Consider the following 20,573-nt stretch of genomic DNA (forward strand, 5'->3'; position numbering starts at 1 on the left):
ATATATGTTGTCAGATACGTGTCGATATGAAACCTTTTTGTTTATCTGAGACTATAATGAAGAAAAGATGCTGGGGGTAATTTATCATGACTCAATTCCTCGTGAAGTTTACTGTTCCAGCGCATTGAAAGGAGGGAAAAGTTTATTGTCCAGCTCTGTTGTCAAAACATCCAAATCCATTATATTTGTATCTTTGTCGCATGTTTGATAAACACATTTGAGGGATAATTGTGTCTATCAATATCAGAATTGGTTTTACTACCAAATATAATGATTGGTGGTCAGCTGGCGAAATCTTACATGTTGATTTCAGTTTTCCAAATCTCCTATGTGGGCTTTATTGAATTTGGCTTTTAATGTTCATTTTTAGTTGTAAAAATGATTTACTCGTGTTCTCAGATAGAATCCATGAAGAACTGAGAGTAAAACAATCATAATACCAGAATCATCCATCACAGGGACTTGACAGCATCAATCCCCAGTTGTTCCGTTTAATCGCATCTAATAAATCACTCCTGCGATCACTTTTAATCTTGTTTTAATGTCACCCGCTTTATTTTGCAGTTGGATTTTGGCCATCAATAGTCAACACTCCTATCATTTATTGTCTGGTTTACAGCAAACACAGGTTGATGTTCTTTTCAGGGGGGTTTTACTCTTCTCTGGGAGCTGGACGGCTCCTGGTTAAGGAATCAATTTGACTGGACAGCCTTACAAATTGCATAAAGAGACAAAGTTGTCCTTGGAGTGCGCCACAATTGATTGATGGCTCAACACACTCGCACCGTAAATCCTCTCGACAGAACGGAGGCAAATCAGTCGCCTGCCGCTGCTCCCCTCCTCCCTTGCTATTCACCTACCTCTCCCCTATCTTTCCTCACTCTGCCTCTTTTCACACAAATGCCATATGATTCAAATGTCTTCAAAACAAAGTCAAATTCCTTCCAACCTTTATGCTTTGCCAAGAATGGCGCAAACGTGCATCAGCAACACACAAATGTGCTTATCAGACACTTTATATGTAAATTTGCAGTGGAATTGAATGACAGTGAGTTTATGTTGTGAGGCTGTTACAAAATTAAAAAAAGCCATTGTCTGTGTCGACTCGATGAAGCTGAATCCGACCGTCTTTAAAAAATAAAACCGTTGTCTCCATCCTGCGTGATATCATCATCTTGTGATGTGAAAAACAAGGCATCTGCAGGCACACAGTTTAAGGCCCAAAGTTAACAGTGCTTGGGAGATAAAACAACTTCTCTCGGGGGCTGTGCTGTGCTGAGGAAATGGCAGTCTTCCCTGGGGAGGCCACACCACTGTTTGTTTCTGGAGAAAAACACTACAGGCGTCTTTTTAAAGCGCCCCCACTAATCAGAAGTGATCCGTTCACATGCACTATCCACTTTCCCTCTGGAGAAAAAGAAAAAGTGCAGGCTATTCACAGACACAGACAACAGCACAATAGTGGAAATACACATCCAGGGAAGAAAAAGGTCTTGCACTAGTTGGAAGATTTGCCCCAAAACAGCACACTGCCTGGATTACATTTATTTATGCATGCACATGTGCACAGCAGCACAGAAATGTGTGTTCTACAAACATGTTTTTGCAAAAATTTCACGCAGGTCGAATGTAAAAGATGACCTGAAGAAAAAACAACAACAACAACTTCAAAAATTATCGAGCAGCACTACTCTAGAAAATAAAAGATTGAACTGTTTCTATGCACACGCGAGGGCAGAGTGGGCCTGATGAACACACCACAGCTGGAATGATACTATAGCGCCTGGGGTTTGTGTGAGCAAGTGGGTGGGTAAGCAAGTAAGTGTATACACTGTAGTTTTAGTGTGTCTTTATTAAGCATGTTGATGCGTAGGTGAAAGCAGGTACAACACAAAATATGCCATCTGTTAAGGATTCAGCTGCCTTACCCGACCACTGCTACCAGCCGGAGTGAAGGATTTGGAGAGAGTTAAAGTCTGAACTCGACACTCAAGGGGGGAATATTAGATTCCTTCTGTTGTATGCATGTTAGTGTCCTCCCGATTTTCATGCCATAACAGATAGGTATAAATAATTAAGCAGCCTGTTGCCCTGAATAGCCGGGGAGCAACAGAGAGGAGGGAGGACAGAGGAAAATTAACAGCGTTCAGCCCCGCTTGCGGCATTTTAAAGTACCACAACACTGTCATAATTGGGTCCTCTCTCTAGGAATCACCAGGAATTTCTACTACTAGGACAAAAGCTTTCTACACTCTCCCCCTCTCTCTCTCATAATTAAAATACAGCCTGCGATGCTGCTTACATGAAGACGGAGTATGCACCATATTCTCTGTCACTTTAATGAGAGCGATAAATGCTATGCTAGCTTTGGCTATTTATAAATTTTATGGCACAAATTGTGGCATAAAGGGCACAAATCAGATGAATGACAGACGAAGGACAGCTGCGGCATCGTCCCTCCATTAAACGCTGCAAATGGCCAACTGTGGCCCGAACAGTTAATTAGCCAGAGAGGGCCTAATCAGAGTTTTGGAGCCGTGGTCCTCCCCAGGTAACACACTAACAGAAGAAGCTTGTGGAGACACAGATGGAGTAAAGAGCATGGAAACAGGGTACCTCCTGGCTTTGAGCTTCTAATAAGAAAAGCATGAGTACCCTACAGTTACCTGCGTTGACCTGTGTGTCAAAGAAAGAACTTGTCCATTTGGCTGAATTTGTCAGTTCTATGATACATTTTTTCATTAATAAATCTGAACCCTTAATGTGTCACAGGACAAATCAGACAGATTTCAACATTATTAAAAAAGGCGCCCTGTATAGATTTCTTGCATGTTTACAGTCAGTATATCTCACAAAACCTTTTCTCAGCATACTCAAGGATGTGTGTGACACAAACAAAACAGGGACCTAAATGTAAAAGCAATTAATCCATATTGCTATTAGTGGTCCAAACCTTTAACAGAGAAAAAGACGAATCACTGTGACATAAAGTGTTTCCTGGCTTCCTTCAATGCGTTTGTCTGTCATGAAATCCTTGAAAGTAAAACTTCTATAGAAGCGTTGATGAATGCTAGAGCCACTTCTATATTTTCATACAAGTGGATACAATAGAACCAGAGGTATCACCTTTTTTTATTCCACACATTCATCAAACCTTTTCAAAACCAGGCGCCTTCACTACCCACAATGCAACGTAGCCACTGAGGGACATCACTTACCAGATTACATGCAGCTTCCTCAGGAGCCACAAAAGGCTTTATACCTCTTTTTCTCACATATGCAATACTTCTCCCCCAGAGCTGTAAAAACATTTTAATGTGTAAAGTCAGTGGAGTAAAGAACCCTTTAAAGAACTGACCCAGGAATGACAGGATGAATACAACAATAATCAATCCCAAATGTTGGTTTTCAGTCTTCTTTATTTCTAATAATTAGTATCAGCCATGAAAAAGGCCCATCAGTCGAAGTACAATGGAAATCACCCGTCTCTCTCCTCAGCACACTGCACGCACAGTCGAGCAGTTGCATCTTGAAGTCAACAGAGGACAGAAGCGAGCACATGTCCTCTGTTAATACGAGGCAACAGAGGAGAAGCTCGCACGGAGGCAAACATTCACTTAGATAAGACACTCAAATGCCTTAAGCACCCTGAAGTTAATCAGAAAAGCTTTCTGTATACATATCAAACAGGTCCCCTAAAATACAATCCAGCCAGCTCCCGTCACGTAATCTACTCAACAATCAGCAAGCTAGCACATCCCACAGAGGAGGAGACGGAAAAGACAAGGAGGAAGAGGGGAAAAGGCAAAAATAAATGAAAGTCAGGCTGTCCTGACTGATGATGTGATGCTGTAAACAGGGAAGCTTTTTTCTAACAATTAAAGAGCAGGGGCTTATTGATTTCCAATGGTGCTCTCGAGTGACTTGCCGGCTGTCACAATGAGGCCTGCGGTAAGGTGACCATGTCTCTGCTCAACGTGATAAACCTTGCATGTCATCAGGTAGGGAGGACGCGGTGTCCCCCCACCCTTCCTGCCTCGCAGACTGCCGCTACAGCATTTATCACGGCAGCAATGTGGAATTATGGGTCGCTTCATTTAGTAATGAAGTCACTGAGGAGTTGGTGAGCGCAGCCGGCACACACCAACCACACCGGAGTAACAGAGGCAAAGTTAAGAGCTCTGTAGTGCAAATGTTTAAAAGTTTAGGTGCTTCTTAACACAGATTCTACATGTGCGATTTCCACGGATGACACCTTGACCGGCAAGGCAATCATGCAACTCAATGTGCGGCTTTACAGGCATCATGGGAAGTGGCGGCAGCCTAGATGAGGGGTCAACTTCAGGCGATAAACAACCATAAATCAGAAGACGAGATGTCACTTGAGTAGATCCATCATGGGCCGACCCATGGCGCCTAACATACACACACACAAACGCTTGTACAACGGCAAGAAAAAAAATTGAGAAAAAGCCCTGCACAGATTGATTGGCTCTTTTAAATGAGTGGCAGTTGGGTTATGTTGATCGATTCCATGGATAATTGACTGATTCTAGTGTTGTTAGAAGTGGAGTAACGACTACATGTCAGCGCTGTGATGTGACACAGCCTGCAGGCATCGTAAGTTATAGACACGGCTCGGAAACTGAGGAGGGTGCTTGATAACGTGCAAAGAAATTGATCTTAGTTGGTGCTCTCTCCTGAGCCCTTTCAGCTGCGTTAAACGGGTTTATCTGGGGCAAGAGGCAATAACGATGTCTGTCGAGTAGTTTTAATGTTCTGTGCCCATGCTGCATGCATGCAGCATGAATATTCCTTTTTATTGTCACTTCAAGTATAGGTTGATTTTAAGGGTTGAGAATTCAGCCAAATGGAGGGTCTTCTCATCTAATATTCCCACACCTCTGCCACCAGTTCCCCATTCTCTCAAGACTAGAACAATCAATGAATGAACTTGTTACTGGGACATTAAAAGGCAGAGCCATGGACGGAGTAGTTGTCAGTATTTGGAAACCTTCCCGCTTTGTGACACAGCAGTTCGCAGCTGTTCAGAATGATCGTTGGCACCAGGAACACAACAGATGAAAAGGGAAAAGCAGAAAACAGCAAGCTACAAATTCAACATGATGAGTTTTCTATAGATTTATGATAAGAAATGAGACAGAAAAAAATGTTCACAAAATGCCTAATCACTTCTGAGAGAAGGACCCCTCCCCTATGGTAAAATCCAGCCAGCTTTATTATGCCAGGAGCTGGCCACTGAGTGGAGGAAAGGACACTGATGCATAGAATGCAAAGCGACTTTTAATTATTCTTGGGAAAAGAGCACAAGCCCTTGGCTTGTTTACCACTTTACCGGAAACAGCTTATGATTGCTTTGTAATTATCTCCTTGATAATGTAAAATTTACCCCCCACCTCCTCTCCGTCCACTCCTTTCCACAGAACACTACGCAAAAGTGATCAAGCATTCATCATTTAGCCCAAATGTTTTAACTTTTATTTGGGGGAGGTGGAAGGAGGGCTAATAGATTATGGGTAATGAAGCAGCTCCGGCAGTAACACAAATAGGACTTGTTGTGAAAGACACAGGCTGAGGCACGCCTGTGCTGCCATAATCAGTCTCTCTTTTGTCTCATGATAAGCTGAGAGCCTAACCTTCACCCAAAGAGCACATCACTTCCCCTCTGAGAGACTTAATGAGACATTAGCCATACTAACAAATGGTGGACGAGAAAGTGAAAGTGACTTTCCAGGTAAAGGCCGTTTGCTTGACCATAATCAGTCCCCGAGTGCAGCTAAAAGATGGAAACAACTCAGAGTCTCCGTCTCAACAGCTTGCCGTGGCTTTTATGACGGGCCTCCCAGGGCCCATCGAATGGCATGTAACATCTTAATATCCCTCAAATAGAACAGGTAATCTGCTTTTGTTGTCGGCTCGTCTGCTGTGATACAGACAATGCAGTTTGTCCATTTGGGATAGTAATTCTGTTTGGGTGAAGCACACAACTCAGGAACTGTTGGCTTGGGCGTGTATGTGAACGCTTACGGTTTAGTAATTGCGCTGAGGATTATTTAATACAGAAAACAACTCAGACGTGAACTATAGGCGTCAAAAAAGCACTGCGATAATTTACCGTAAAGCGTGGAATTGCCAATGTGGTTAAATCCTATTTTAGATCACATCAACGTGCATCTGGATTTATTGGAAATTTGGCTCATGCATTTCTTCTTTTGTGCAGCACAGAGTGGTTTGGAGATGTGGGACTGGAGACACAGTGGTGGATGGATAAAGAAAGGAAGTGACGAGCCGGTGCGTGAAGGGGCCCTGTTCCCCCGCCGGGCCTCCCAGCTCAATTAGCTCAGCTCATCCCGGCTTTCTGCTGATGGGGAAAATCAGCAACACCACACTGTACCGTACAGTCCAGGGAGTCTAGCCTGTTAGTGAGTGAATGAGTGACTCACTGTGCACATTATGCGTCTGCTCATGTCTCACATGCAGATTTTGCATTTGTGTATCCGAGTGTGTGCATGAGCGCGTATGTGTGGGCTGTCTCATCTCCGTTAGACTGGAGCCCCACAGTGCTCTCCATATCAAAACACCTGAACCAATTACCAATTACAGGCTACACTTGAAAAAAAAAAACCCTAAAGCCACTTACAGTAATGTCATAAACAGTTACGAGAAAAAGTTGTGAGAAGTTTGTCTGGATACTCTTATAGAGATAAAAAAAAAAAAAAAAGATGAACTGGAGGGAACCCAAGACCAAAAAGTCAGTAGTTATGGATTACGAAGCCAGAGACTAGAAAAGGTTATATTCCAACACTTTTCTGCCAACAACTCTAGGCTAAGAAACAAACTTCATGTCTTAATGTTGAACTCTCCGTCACCACCAACAAGAGAAATAAAATAAAATGTATTAAAAAACTTTTTCTTCCCTCCTGTGGCAATCAAACTCTTGAGAACATTTTAGCACAGTGTTGTTAAAACTGTGAAGGTGCTGTGGATGTTCTGCATGGGAGATATAGTGCATAAATCATTGAGAGGGCCCCTGGATGTGCTTTCAGGATGTCCTACAGGAAAAAAAAAAGGCCAAGGTCTGATGGAGGCAGTCCTCTGCTTTACGACAGAGTTTGGAGGCAGGGGCCAGGACCTTTTCAGAGAAGTGATGCACATGCGCGGCTCAAAGGCAAAGTATGATGGAAAAGAGCACTCAGTGCTGGGAAAAAAAAAAAAGAAGGAAAGAAAACGTGACTGAAATTGCTTGGCCAGCACAACTTCAAGGCCAAAATCTACCTAATCATGGAATGAGGACAGTTACAAAAAAAGGCAACGCAATATTCCTGCATAAAAAGCTCACTTGGTGATCCGTAGACACTTTGTGACACACAATACATTTACCTAACAACACACACTCATCTCATCCACTGATGCAACTCTTCCCAGAAATTAATACACCTCTCACACATGCTCAGTCTGCCTTAAAATACAGCCAAGAACGCTGCAGTGCGCCAAGTAACTAGCTAAACAAACAAAGTGAATACACTGATAATGCCGATGATAACATCCAAGGCGAAATGAAAGGATGAAGGTCAGTAATTGAGAGAAGGTGGGGAGGTAGAACCATGGTGTGAGTTGTTTTTCTCCTGGCAGGGGTCCATCTGGGCGCGTGCGGCGGGCTCCGGGGCGGTGTAGGAGCACGTCTGTGCAGAGGTTAAGAAAAGCAATTAATCCACAGCGCAGATAATCAAAGGAACCTCCCCCTCTAGACACCTTGGTGGGGGAGGAAGAGAGAGAGCGAGAGAGAGAGAGAGTAGGGAGGGAAACGGAGAGACAGACAGAGGAAGATGGGAAAATACTTGTTTACAGGCACCGCTGGTGCGATCAAAAGCACGAGGGTTCGGCTCTGCCACCGGGGCCCTTCGTTTCAGGTGGAATTGATAACACTTCAGATGTACAATTCAATGTTTGTGAGAGTACTTTTACCTCCCGGTGAGAAGGCGAGGATTTTTCACAGTCTAAGCTGCATTTCCTTTCATCTCAGATTTTGCAAGGTATCAACAGCTTGTCAATGGTGAGGAAGACATTTTCCCACACATAATCAAAGAATGCAGTCTGGAGTGCCTGCGCTCCCCTCTGCTATGAGGTTGATTCAGACAGCACGGAGCGAGAGGGCTGGAAAACAAGATTAATATCTCGGGAAACTAATATTGCTATTACATTAATCTATCTTTGAAACAAGCTCCTCACAGGGATGTGATAAAGACTGAAAGCTGAAAGACATTCCATCAAAAGGCACCTATTTTTACACTACCTGCACTCCCTCTCAGCTAACGTGCAGCATGCATTCGGCCGTGGCGGCGCAGTATAAAGGCTTCTCCTGCTGAAAATCCTTACATTAGATTTAACTAATGACGTGACTAATTTTAAAGCTCCATGGGAAATCAAAGCTTGTTGCTCCCTCTGGTGGTTCACATCTCCCTTTGGAGTTGAAATAAAGTGCGCGTTGGTAACATTTATGATTATGTGTGTGGTCAACAACCCTGCTGGAGTCTCAGCCGAGGCGCCCTGCCCACCTCCTCCCTCTGCACTGCTAAACCTTTAAAAATGACCGTGGAGAGCTGCAACCAAGGACAGCATCACACTCTGGCCCTGCCACCATAGTATATATATATGTTGCCATGATGTTACGGTTTGAATTATCTAAAAACTGTGTCTCTTAAATTCATAAATGGATGATAGAAAAGTATCGTCATCCCCACTAAGCACCAGCAAGCCCTCAAAAACTTCAAAAGCGTCCTCTTTTTAAATTTTACTCACTTCTCATTCATCCTTTATAAATCTGTGTACTTATCATCAAGCATCAGTATCCATGTAAACCTTCAACCAAAGTCCTACACGTGCCAAAATGTAGCTATATGTTCAATTTAGGAGTATGTTAACAACTTGCAGCAGAAACTCTGACAGATGGTTAGCAGGTCAGTGGTGAGTAAGTGGCAGCACTTTCACAAAGTCTTGATTAGATAATTACCCATCCATATCTTGGCAATATGCTGCAAGGGAACAACACGCTTCTCATTAAAACTGCCGACAGGCCCGACTCCTGTGGATTGCTATCAAAAGCAAGGTGTTCATCAGGCACACACTTGTTGATGAAATAAAAAAAATAAATAAAAAAATGATGTGCCAAAACTGAGAAATTGGATGAACTCCTCTGGGGGTAGTTGTAAGAGGTGGGAATAGTTCTAGGTACACGGAGCAGATCGTAGATTCAAACCATGACAAACAATAAGTGAGTTTCTGGAACCTGGAACTGGTAATAAAGATGTTCTCAAGTTCCCCCTCAAGTTTTTCTTGCATCTGTCCTGTTAAATCCTGATTTTGAACGGCCAGTTCACCTCATACTAGTGTTGTAGCACTCGAGATCAGTCTCGGTCTTGAGAATTTAAGGTCTCATCTTTTACTTTTTACTCGGCTTCTGGACTCTCATATCACTGTAGTGAATAATTGTTTGCTAGGTACCGTACTTTTTATAAGCAATATATTTTTGTGAATGCGGATCTTTCAGATTTATTTCATCAGTGCCTCAGTCTCAATACACTCAGGTCTTAGAAATGACTTGGTCTCAGTTAAGGTGGAATAGACTTTACCAGATGTTGTTGGTAGCTGTTAAAAAACTAAAACTATTCAGGTCATACTCACTTGTGCCACTTCATAGCACTTGTGGGATGATATTCAGTCTCAGGGTTTCATGGTCGTCACTGGTCAGTTGGGTCAACTCAACAAAAGCCTCACCAAATATTATGACTAATATGAACAGTAAACTGAATTATGCTAGATATGTCTCGGCGCTGCACCAGAAGCTTTGTGAATGAAGACACACATCAGGATTCCTCACTGGCTTCCCACTCACGGACGACTGTGTTTGAAGTGGCACCAGTGGCGGCACCGAACTGGCACAATGGAAAAGTCTCTGTACTGGTGTGTGAGATTAGAGCTTCAATCGATGATTAGGTTCCTCCAACCTGTCAATAATTCCTGTGTATCAAATATCAGAAGACTTCTTTTGTCTGAGCAGCAGTAAAAACGCTGGTGATTTTTCATGTATAATGACACTTTCTTTATTCCTTTTCAATTAAATTTCAGAAGGAGAGCACAGAAAGGACTAAATGTCCAATGAATAGTTGTGCAAATGCACCAAAAATTTAACTTTTCACTCTCTTGTCCATCAACATGGAGCTCATCGTCCACCTCAGCCTGCAGTGTGAACATGGACACAAGTCACATACGCCAGAAAACTTCATATTTTATCCCTCTCTTGCTGTAAAGTGTGCCTCAACTAAAACCATTCAGGCTACTGACTCATTAAGCAGAAGAAGTGACTTGCACGGATCAAATACTGTACATAAGAGCGCACACAAAGGAGCTTTCATTTAACCCAGCCACTGAGCGAGTGGTAGCGTAACTTGAGCCTTGCTGTGATGAAACATGCTGTAGGCAGAAGCAGACACATAAAAAAAAAAAAATATGCATTAGTCCTTACTGCTTCGGAGAGCACGCTGTGTTACCTGCAGCTTTTTCAAAACGTCTTGAATGATAGGGCTTCACTCTTTTGAGCTGGACTGCCAAGTGCTGGCACGCTTTTTGTCCAGACAAACGGAATACATTGCTTTTGAAGAGCGGCGAGCGAGGATTGGAGCCTGGAATTCTCAAAAGACATGCACAAAATGTGTGATGAAACTTTCAGCACCACGGACAGCAGCCCCTCAAGAAGCCAGACGAGGAGGGAGCGAGTGGTGAGCGATGCGGAGAGTGGAAAAAGAAAGACGAGTAAAGTGGGAGGCAATGAGTTCATTTGATAATTAAGTGCAGACTTCATCTTCCCCACCCAGTGAGTTTCAGCTATCCCCATGCCTGCTCTTTCAAAAGTGGAGGCGCTTACCCCCAAAACACACACACACACACACACATTCACACACAAACTCCTGCGGCAAGACCCAGCTTTTCCACAGTTCCCCCCTCTCCGTGTCTTAGGCTGAATAATGCAAGGCCTTTACCCAGCGCTCAAGCATGAGTGGATAATCTGGCCACAAGGACAGGCTGTGTCAACATTTCCCTTTACTTCCTTATTTATTTATTTACCCACCCGCCGTAGGACTCGGAGAGGGCAAGGGAGGATATGTGCATGGCTAACAACATGCTGGCCGAGCACATGACCTGCATTCAGACGCTTCACATTTTCTTTCTTTGTAGGGAGAGCAGAAATGAAGAAGCCACCGCCGCCTCTGCCCATCAATCGTGTTTAGTGCCAATTAATCCAACGTTTATGTCGTCTGTTAACTGATTAATCATTCAGTCCACAAAGTGTCAGAAAAAGTTAAATATGGTCGCCACAGCTTCCAGAAACCTCTGCTCAAGTCTTCATATTTATTCTTTGAACATTTTCAGCAACTTGCACCCACTTTGTTGTTCGCACATTGGAGTTTTATTGAATTTAAATTGCTCTTTTTGTTCGACCAGCACTCCAAAACCCCGAAGATATTTCATTTGCAGTGACAGCTTACTGAAAAAAAAAAGGGGGCTAATACTCACGACTTGAGAAGACGGGTGACTTGAGAGATGAAGTAAATGAAAATCATTGGACTCACACATTTCAGAAGGATGCAGTACAAAAATCTACTTTTCTATTTAAACCCCTCAGTGTTGAAGTTGAACACAGGGGACGGGAGCGTATCTGGCTACAATCTACGCCACTTTGTCGATTCTTCATTGTGGATTTAAGTGTCTTAAGTTCGTAAATGTGCGGCTCCCGACTGATGTGCCAAAAATCCATTTAGCAGCAGACGCGGAGGCTTAATTGTTGCACATTTGAAATGCCAGTCACAATGACTTTGCAATCCTGAATCATGTTTGCGGTGGCTTTTTGTTTCCCCGTGGCTAAATAACTGTTACAATACGACTCTCAGCAGAACCAATCACCAGCGCTGGCTTTAAGAGCCTAATCCTCTTTAATTTGTGATTACTTGTAATTCAAAATGGTAGCCCACTAAACCACGGGAGATTTATTGTTTAAATGTCCTCCGTCACTGTGTTGCAACCTGGATTCTGATAACAGAGGAATAAATATCCTGTATATATATCCTGAGCTCTCATGGTCGCATTCAAGTAAATTACCATAAAAATCACTGTACAAATATTTTGGCATCAATCATGGAGCATAAATTGCTAAATAGCTGGGAGCCCTCTTAGCATTCATAGAGAACGATTTCATTGGCATTCTTGTGGCAGATGACTTTAGCCTCACACATTCCTCGCGCAAATTAGAATGTGAGAATTAAGAGGGATTTCATACGGCAACGATAAGTGTATTTTAAAGGCAGAACTGATTAAGCTCCAGGGAAGAGGGAGGAATTAGGTAATTATCTCCAAACAGACACCGGTGCTGCTGCTCTTGCTGTGAGAGACCAGGCCCAAACACTCCAGGATCACAGTGCACAGCATCGATCCGGTCCTCAAGGTACCAGCTCAGACCAGCACCAGGCTGCCTTACTTGATTCTGAGCACCAATCTGGCAACCCATGGGTCTTCTGATCTCTGCCTCCACATGGTGCTGAACGTGACGCATCAGTTACTTCAAAAGGAATGCAAAGTTTGAGTTTGCCTCTTGTTTATGAGCAGAATTTTTTGTTGTTGTTTTTTTGTCTACCAAGTTAATTCATTATTGATCTGCAGGATGTTTGAGCCCTGCGCACAGAGATGTGGAAGTTCGGGAAGGCAACCTTTCAGAAAAGTAGTTTGGAGACACTGGGGCGCTGCGGAGCCGGCTGCTTTCTCCATTTAATTACAACTGTAATGTCAAGCAGCCGGAGTTTATGGAGGAAGAGGAAGAAGAGGAGGAGGAGGGGGGACCCTCGCTGATTAGTTAAAGTTGAATTGAAGTTGCTACCTGCGCTCACCTGATGTGCTGACTCACTCACAACTTACTGGACTACTCTCTCACAGAAAACGCTCATGAAAGACGCAGAGTGGAGCTGGTTGTGTCCTCTCAGGGTTCTTACCTGCTCGTAGCAACTCTCCCAGGTGAGGTTGAGGAGGCACGGGGAGAACAGCTCGTCTTCGGTCCGGGCATAACCGTCCATGGTGTGCGTGCGTGCCAGCCGTGTCGTCTGGAGGAGTCTGCGGAGTTCTGGCGTCGCAAACGGAGATTATTTCTCGTCTTGGCACGTCTTCCCTCGGCGAGTCTCTCCGTCTGTGTGCGTCTCTCTGCCCCGCTTCGCTCCTCCGTCCGTCCGGCGCCGTGGCAGCTATCAGCCGAGAAACCAGCGGCGGTGAGCAGGCTGCTGCTTCTCCTCCGTCACGTGGGCGCTTCTTCTCCCCCTCTCCAAAAAAAAAAAGAAAAAAAAACCAGGAGCGGGATGCTTTTGACGGCGGTGGTACCCAAAGTGTGGTCCGCGGACCGCCTGTCGCTGTCAGGAGCCACAGAAGACATGACGAGGAACACTTTAACTAACAAAGATGCGACAGTGAGTCCTCTCACCTCCCGCCACCTGTGGGTCTCCTTGGTGACCACGGCTAATGAGCTAGCAGCTAGCTAATTGTCTTTCACCTGCAATTAGCGGCCTAAATGCAGCAATGCATTGTGGGACTTCTTCCAGTGGATTCCACAGGACCTAATGTCAGGATACATTTTAAAATCAATCATGTCGCCATTTGTCATAAAACTAAGAAAATAAACCACTGTGAGGTGTGTTGAGTGAGACGATGTAGTTCACTGACACAAACACAACACAAAACCAGATGGTGTTTCACTTCAATCAAACTAATTTCAGCTCCCTTGACTTTAAAAAAAAATCTTTTAAATCTACAAACATCATATGTGCGGTTCATAGCCTGATCCGGGCTGCCTGATGGACCACACAGGTCCTTCTGTTAATGAGGTTTTTTTCACAGTGATTTTTCATGTCAAGAAAAGTCACAGTTTGTTGTAAATAAAGTAAAATATCATCTAGTTTTGTGTGAAACTACATCGTCTCGTGCAATACATGTCACCAGCACCGAAAAAGTAGCCAGCAGTCTGTGCTCGACTGACTTGGACTAAAGTAAGTCTGCCTGTAGATTTGAATTCACAGAAGTGATAAGATAAACTTTGACAGCCTCCCTAAGCCTCCAAATTAAACAGTTATGTTATTACGTCTGTGTTAATTCTTGATTTTCCTGACGATACACTTTGAGTGGAACTTCAGTTTGGATTGGAGCCAGTGTTACAGATATTACTTCCAGCTCTGACAGATCTACAGCCAGTATTTTTTAAAAAAACGTAGAAGAAGCGGCGTTTTCTCCCACACAGGTGTTTGATCAGGCGTCTTCTCAGGACTGTGTGGGCACATACACTGTTTTTGATTGACGTCTTCCTCGCGCTCCTGTTAGTTCTGTCGCACCTGTTACTGCAGGGCAACACCTTTATCATTTGTACTTTTAATACAGAGAGGCAGGTGACATCATGACATCTCCCCGTGGCTCCGCCTGGCTTCGACCTGAAACGAGGTCTAATCAGACCGAGCAAGTGAGAGCACCTGTGTGAGTGTACATGGCATTTAATTAAGATTACATTACGTTTATTTAGCTGACGCCTTTATCCCGGGCGACTTACAATATGTGCATTCAGCCGTGCGGATGAAGTACATCAGCTTCATCAACATGCTGAGCTGCTACATTTAGAAACAATAAGAGGCTGCGAAGGAGGTTTCTGGACTGAACAGATGAGTTTTCAGTCTCTGGTGGAAGATGTCTCAAGTTTCTGCTGTCTGGACGTCATTTGGATTGTGAAGTAGCAGAGCGTTCTTTGACGAGGCCCTCTGATGTAGGATGAGCCCGAGCCATTCGCAGCACTTAAGGAAAAGGTTCAACACAAAATAAAAATCTCATACGTCATTATCAACTCAATGAAAAATCCTGGGAGGTTTTGTAGACCACAAAACATTTGTGAAGCTTCACAGCAACCACGGACCCTCGACACCCATGTGCACCCATTTCAGACAGGACGCTAGCCATTTTAGCTTGAGAGGAGAATGCTGCAATGCTTAGAAATGTTTTGCAGACTATGAAACTTCACCTGGCTTCCCATCAGCATGAAGGTGAGCAGATAACAACGGAATTTTCATTTTTGGGTGAACTTATCCTTTAAGTACCAGCAGCTTGAATTGTACTTCGAGCAGCCATGGTGGATGCAGAGGAGAACTTGGGGAGGTTGAAAACCAGCCGGGCTCCTGATGAGCTGCAGGGCCGGATGATCGACACATGGAGGCAGATGAAATACTGAAATTAAGGCACAAGAGTTCAACCTATATTTCTTTACGCTAAAACTTCTGATCATACCCTGAATTCCTGCTCTCACCTGCATTATTTACACAGCACAAAATATAACACAGCCCACTGCACCTGAGATACATACAGCCAGAGGCCAGGATATTCCTGAATCAGCTGCCAGTGCCACAGAACAGTGCCAAGTACAGAAAGCAAACAAGTTAGTGACTGATAAATGTCAGTTAGATCACACATAATGATCACATTTAGATGCCAACGCAGGCTGAAAAGTCCGCTGACCACTTTTGTTTTGAAAGCACAGCTGGTCAATTGTGCCTTTGTCCCTCACAGTGTTGCCTTCACAAGTTTTTACTGCAGATTCGAAAGCAAGCCCTGCTGGTTTTATTGTAGCCGTGTAGCCTTCAAGAGGCTGATTTACATCTGAGCCGCCAGGTGAAAGCAGTCCACTCGCTGCTGAGACAGGAAACAAAGCAGCGGCACTGCGGAGCCCAGAACGACTGACGCTGTTAAGGAAGGAGCTGCATGTCCACATTTGATGAGGACAGTGGTGTCCCATCTGGAGGAAGACTCTTAATTTGAAGGAGAAACTAGTGGAGAGGTCCTCCTCTGTTTACTGCATGTCTGAATCCATCCGCTGCTCCCAGATTGTCTTTTTGTGATTAAAGAAAGTCTCAAATTTCTGCACAAGTGTTGTTAGCGGAGAGTTTTCTGCTTCTGAGGGACCTTGCAATAATAAAAAAACACAGGCGTCGGATGATTCTCATTGAGGAAATATGGGGGACTGAGGCAGAAATACAGTGAAATAATCGGCATAACTTTTTTACCATAACTGAATAAACAAGCTGTTCTCAGAGGAAAATCAGGTCCCCAGAACACTGCTTGGATTGTGGAAGGTGGCAGGGTCCGCCACATGTCAACAAAGTAAAACAGATTGAATTTTGTTGTCCTTTAAGGTCAGAGAGGAGAGTTTGTTATTCAGTTCTTCTGATTCAAATGTCTTACCCAAAGCTACATAGTGCTCCTTTAAAGTTCATTTATATTCCTAGTAGACAACCTTCCTCCTGCAGAACAAAACCTGTACAATCTTGTACTACAGAATTTGTTATCCACGTGCAGCCATGCTGAGCACAGAACATCTTTCAGTTCGCTGCGAGCTCTTGGTGGAGGACTGCTAGCAGGGCTCATTTGGCGAGCTGTCTTTTAGCACACTATTTATTGTGATGTGGGACCCGTGCAGTCAGACGGGCCTTTTGTTCATCAGTTTTCTTTGCCGGCCTCCTTGTTTGATCAGATGCGTTTGCCACGCATGATCTGCACCCGTTTGAAGTGTGGTCAATTGGCAAAGCGCTGTGCATTTTCTTTCTTTCTTTTTTTCTCCTGGAGAAACAGTCAAGAATTCACTGCAGTGGTGAGAGTATAGAAAGGCAAAGGAATGACAGTGAATGTCCCCCGTGGCCATTTGGTCATAACACAGCCTACACGTTTCCTCTAATGAATTCTCACGAGGCTCGTTAGCGTGTCAATGCTGCAAATTGTGGAGTAAAAACACATTAAAATGCCTTTGAGTAGCAACAAAAATAAGGGATTTTGCAGTGACTTCTGTGACAGTTGCAGGTCTGAGTGATTGTTGTGCATCGACGGGGAGAGCCGGTGGTGAACCAGCTGAGCGCCTGGAGAGGAAGCAGGCCCTGATCCAGAGGTAAAGAAAAAGAGTGATGCAAGCAAAATGAAGAGCGGTTTGTTCTTCAGCCTTATCTGTCACCATCGACCATAATCTGTCCTGTGCTGTAGATTAATTTAAAGATTATAGCGCGCCATACATTTGCACACTGCAGGGGAATGTGCGGGACACAAGAGAAATCACAATTCTGTGTAGCCGGCTTCTTTCTGAATGCAGCTTGATCGGATACTTGTGCATGTCGGCTCCCTCTGATCCGGCTCTTCTTCTTCTTCTTCTTCTTCTTCTTCTTCTTCTTCTTCTTCTTCTTCTTCTTCTTCTTCTTCTGCCCAGTGACACATGAAAGCTTTCCACGGAATCAAATCAACAGCGCGAGATAATTCAGTGTGACAATGTAGCAATTGTGTTAGTGTGATTTTATGTGGGGATATTTCTATCGTTCACACGTATCTCATGAAGGCTGCGCCAGTCAAATTGGGTGAAAGTTCAGGGACAGCCGCTGATCCGGCAGCGTTGCGAGAGAAATAAATGAGGTCAAATCAAATATTGTGCCCCCCCCCCTCTTCTAACAGGTAGTGGCTGCACATTTCTGCACAGGTGTCTTCAGTAGTAGATTCATTTCAAACTGGCAGCCCATTTTAAACATGCAGTCTACATGCCACATCTCCCCTACATAACCAATTTATCAAGCCTAACCCGGCGGTACGTGCATATACTCCCATATCACAGAGAAGGCTGGAAAGCAACTGTCATAGATGGCATGATTGAATTGTTCCCTTGCACTGTCACCAGAGGGGCTATTACTTCAAATTAGCATACAAATTCAAACCAGGACAGATGGATTTGTCACATTCCAGTCGCCATCTTCCTGGAAGATTGGCTGTGCTTGTGCTGTGTGATGGAGATAAGACACCTGTCTCGGCTCCGATTGGTGGCGGGCGTTGGTGGTAGATGGGGGGGGGGGGGGTGGCGGGGGGCGCGCGGCGTGGGATGGGAGGAGGAAGACCGGGCGCGGGGATGGATTTCCTGAAACGCTGAGGTGTTCTGCAATAAACTTCCCTGCCCCTCAGTCTCAAATGATGATGAGGCACCATCCAGGACTCTGTGGGTGGTGGAAGATTGAGCTGTGGCGAGGTGGTGATTCACACTGTTTGGAAACGCGCTGAACAATACCTGTCTTGTGTTTGTTTGTGTTTGCTACTTTTGGTGAGTTACTGTCAAATAGCAGTATAAAGTGGCCCCCTAGCATCAGCGCAGGGGGCCAGGATGACTGTGCTACGATCAGCTGTGTGGGGAAATGTACAGAGCATCCTTGACCTCCGGTAACTTTTCAGCTCCAATGGCTAAAAAAAGGGGAAACTACGAATCTCATTCCGACTCTGTCAGAGTTCAATTTCTAATAATAATTCCGATATAAAAACATAAGAAGTCGGACTCTGCGGTCGGTCTCGCACGCCTCACATCAGACACTAACAAAATACAACTTGGAGACATAATGATTTTCATTTGTAATTATGGCGGAGTGAATCAATGGGAAGTATTGAGCATGAAAAACTGTCCTTACCTCGGGATCAATTCCATATAATTTCCAGATCAGCTCAAACTAATGGGTTTTCTATTGGCTTCACTTTGGAGGGAGACTAATCTCTCTGGCACCGTTCTGTGGTTCTGTGTACGTTCCCAAGCAAAAGGCCATCCACTTAAAAACTCGTCTCCCAACAGTCCAAAAAATATTAAAGCACACATGCTAATGTCCTGACTTAGCATATTACACAATCTGCAGGCTTAATTTAAAACTCCCTTAGCAGGTCTGGTATCTCTGCCTGCCTACTTCCAGACACTACAGAGATTGTGAAAAATGCTTACTGGCTCATTTCTGCCTCTATCCTCAGGTCAACGTTATGTATATTCCCTTACAATTGATGTAAAGTTGAGATGCAGAACAGAGGAATGCGAGGTTACGCTATCACAAAGGCCACAGTGCACCTGAACAGAGAGAAATCTGGATTAGAGGCAGTTAAATAAATTGCTTTTTAAAGGGTGATGTGAGAGACACGGGGAGAAATAAAATGGGGTCTTTGATTTGCATTTGTCATTGTGCCCGGACGAGGTATATCTCTCAGAATAACACTGCTTTTTTTTCCATGTTTCTAACTTCTCCTCACAGAATAGTCTGTCCACCTGGAGCAGAGCTGAGGTATAAACTGATTCATGGACTGGTCGATCAATAATTAAACAGAAAAAGGAAAAAAATTCAAGCAGAAATGTCCCACATCTGACAGACGCTGCTGGTAAACTGAAAAGTGTTTTTATGTGTTTTGCGGACAAAGCAAGACAAAAGGACGTGTCACTCCACCATTTGGGATTTCTTTTTCCCTATTTACTTCTTTCAGTGCAGACACTTACTGATTTTGCCCTCCTGTAACACAGTCTGACATGAAGTAAACAACAATATCATGATCATAATCAATGTCGAAAAAGCAAAATTGTCTTGTATAATCTATTATTCATTCCTTCTTCCTCGTCAAAAAAAGTGCCCACATTTCCCAGCATTCAGCTCACATTCAGACGTGTTGTGCTGGTAGATGCTAACGTAGCCGAGAGCCGAGAGGAAGCGCCGGCTGCAGAGGTCTGGTCAGGTCACCCACAGTTTTTATTCATTTATTTTTTCATTTTTCAAACTTGTAGTCTTCAGCTCCATACACACTGACTCTGATGACATCACTTGAGGCAATCCATCAGTTTGTTCTCACAGGCTGTGCAGCAGTGCTGGAAGAGGAATTCAGGTCCTTTAATTAAGTAAAGGTATTAAAACCACAATGTGAAAGTACTCCGTTATTATATCGGATGTATTCAGATTAATATCACAGCTGTGTTAACGTGCATGTGCATGTCATGCTGTTTGGTAGTTTAATCTACAGCGATGCACCATCATTTATAAAGTCATCATGTTTGCAGCCTCGAAAGTATTAAGTTGGATAACATGGAAATACTCAAGTAAAGTAAAAGTACCTTGTGTTTATACTTAACTGCAGTATGAGTAAATATACCTGCTGTGTTGCAGCACTCATGACCAGCAAACTGACTGTTACCGGTGAAGCAGGTGAAACGCAGCTCAGAGAAGTTTCAGCTTCTCTAAATGATAAAATGTTCACAACACACGCAAACTCTCTGAGCTGCCGGCTGCTGAGTAGCAGTAATCAGTCTATAGGTTTGGAGGACCAGGACGCTCCCAGCCTTCTGACCTCAGCTCAGTGACACACACACACACACACACACACACACACACACACACACACACACACACACACACACACACACACACACACACACACACACACACACACACCTCAGAGTGCTACTAATCAAACTCTTTGTAGAATTCACGCTCTGCCACTCGCAGGCAGCTCTCGTTTAAGTTGTTGACCCACAGAATGAGAGGAGGGAGTTTGTCAGAACTCATCCAACTTTCTTGCTGCTTAAGAATTCTTGCGAGTCGAGTGCTGGACGTTGCTTTTCTTTTTTAGTTTAATCTGATAAGACAGGCGTGGTTTGACTGTAGTAAACCTAA

At 44.0% G+C, this 20,573-nt stretch overlaps 1 protein-coding gene across 1 annotated transcript in view; it reads right to left on the minus strand.

The window, feature by feature from the left end:
• The window catches only part of ppargc1a (peroxisome proliferator-activated receptor gamma, coactivator 1 alpha), a 253,714-nt gene extending 237,763 nt beyond the window's left edge, over positions 1 to 15,951 (minus strand). The window contains exon 1 of the mRNA XM_037112327.1: positions 13,059 to 15,951. Within this exon, the coding sequence (XP_036968222.1) occupies positions 13,059 to 13,139 (81 nt within the window). The 5' untranslated portion in view covers positions 13,140 to 15,951. The remainder of the gene's footprint in view (positions 1 to 13,058) is intronic.
• Between the last annotated feature and the right edge of the window lie 4,622 nt (positions 15,952 to 20,573).

Source organism: Acanthopagrus latus, chromosome 10 (assembly GCF_904848185.1).
Source record: "Acanthopagrus latus isolate v.2019 chromosome 10, fAcaLat1.1, whole genome shotgun sequence".
In the NCBI taxonomy this organism is placed as follows: domain Eukaryota; kingdom Metazoa; phylum Chordata; class Actinopteri; order Spariformes; family Sparidae; genus Acanthopagrus; species Acanthopagrus latus.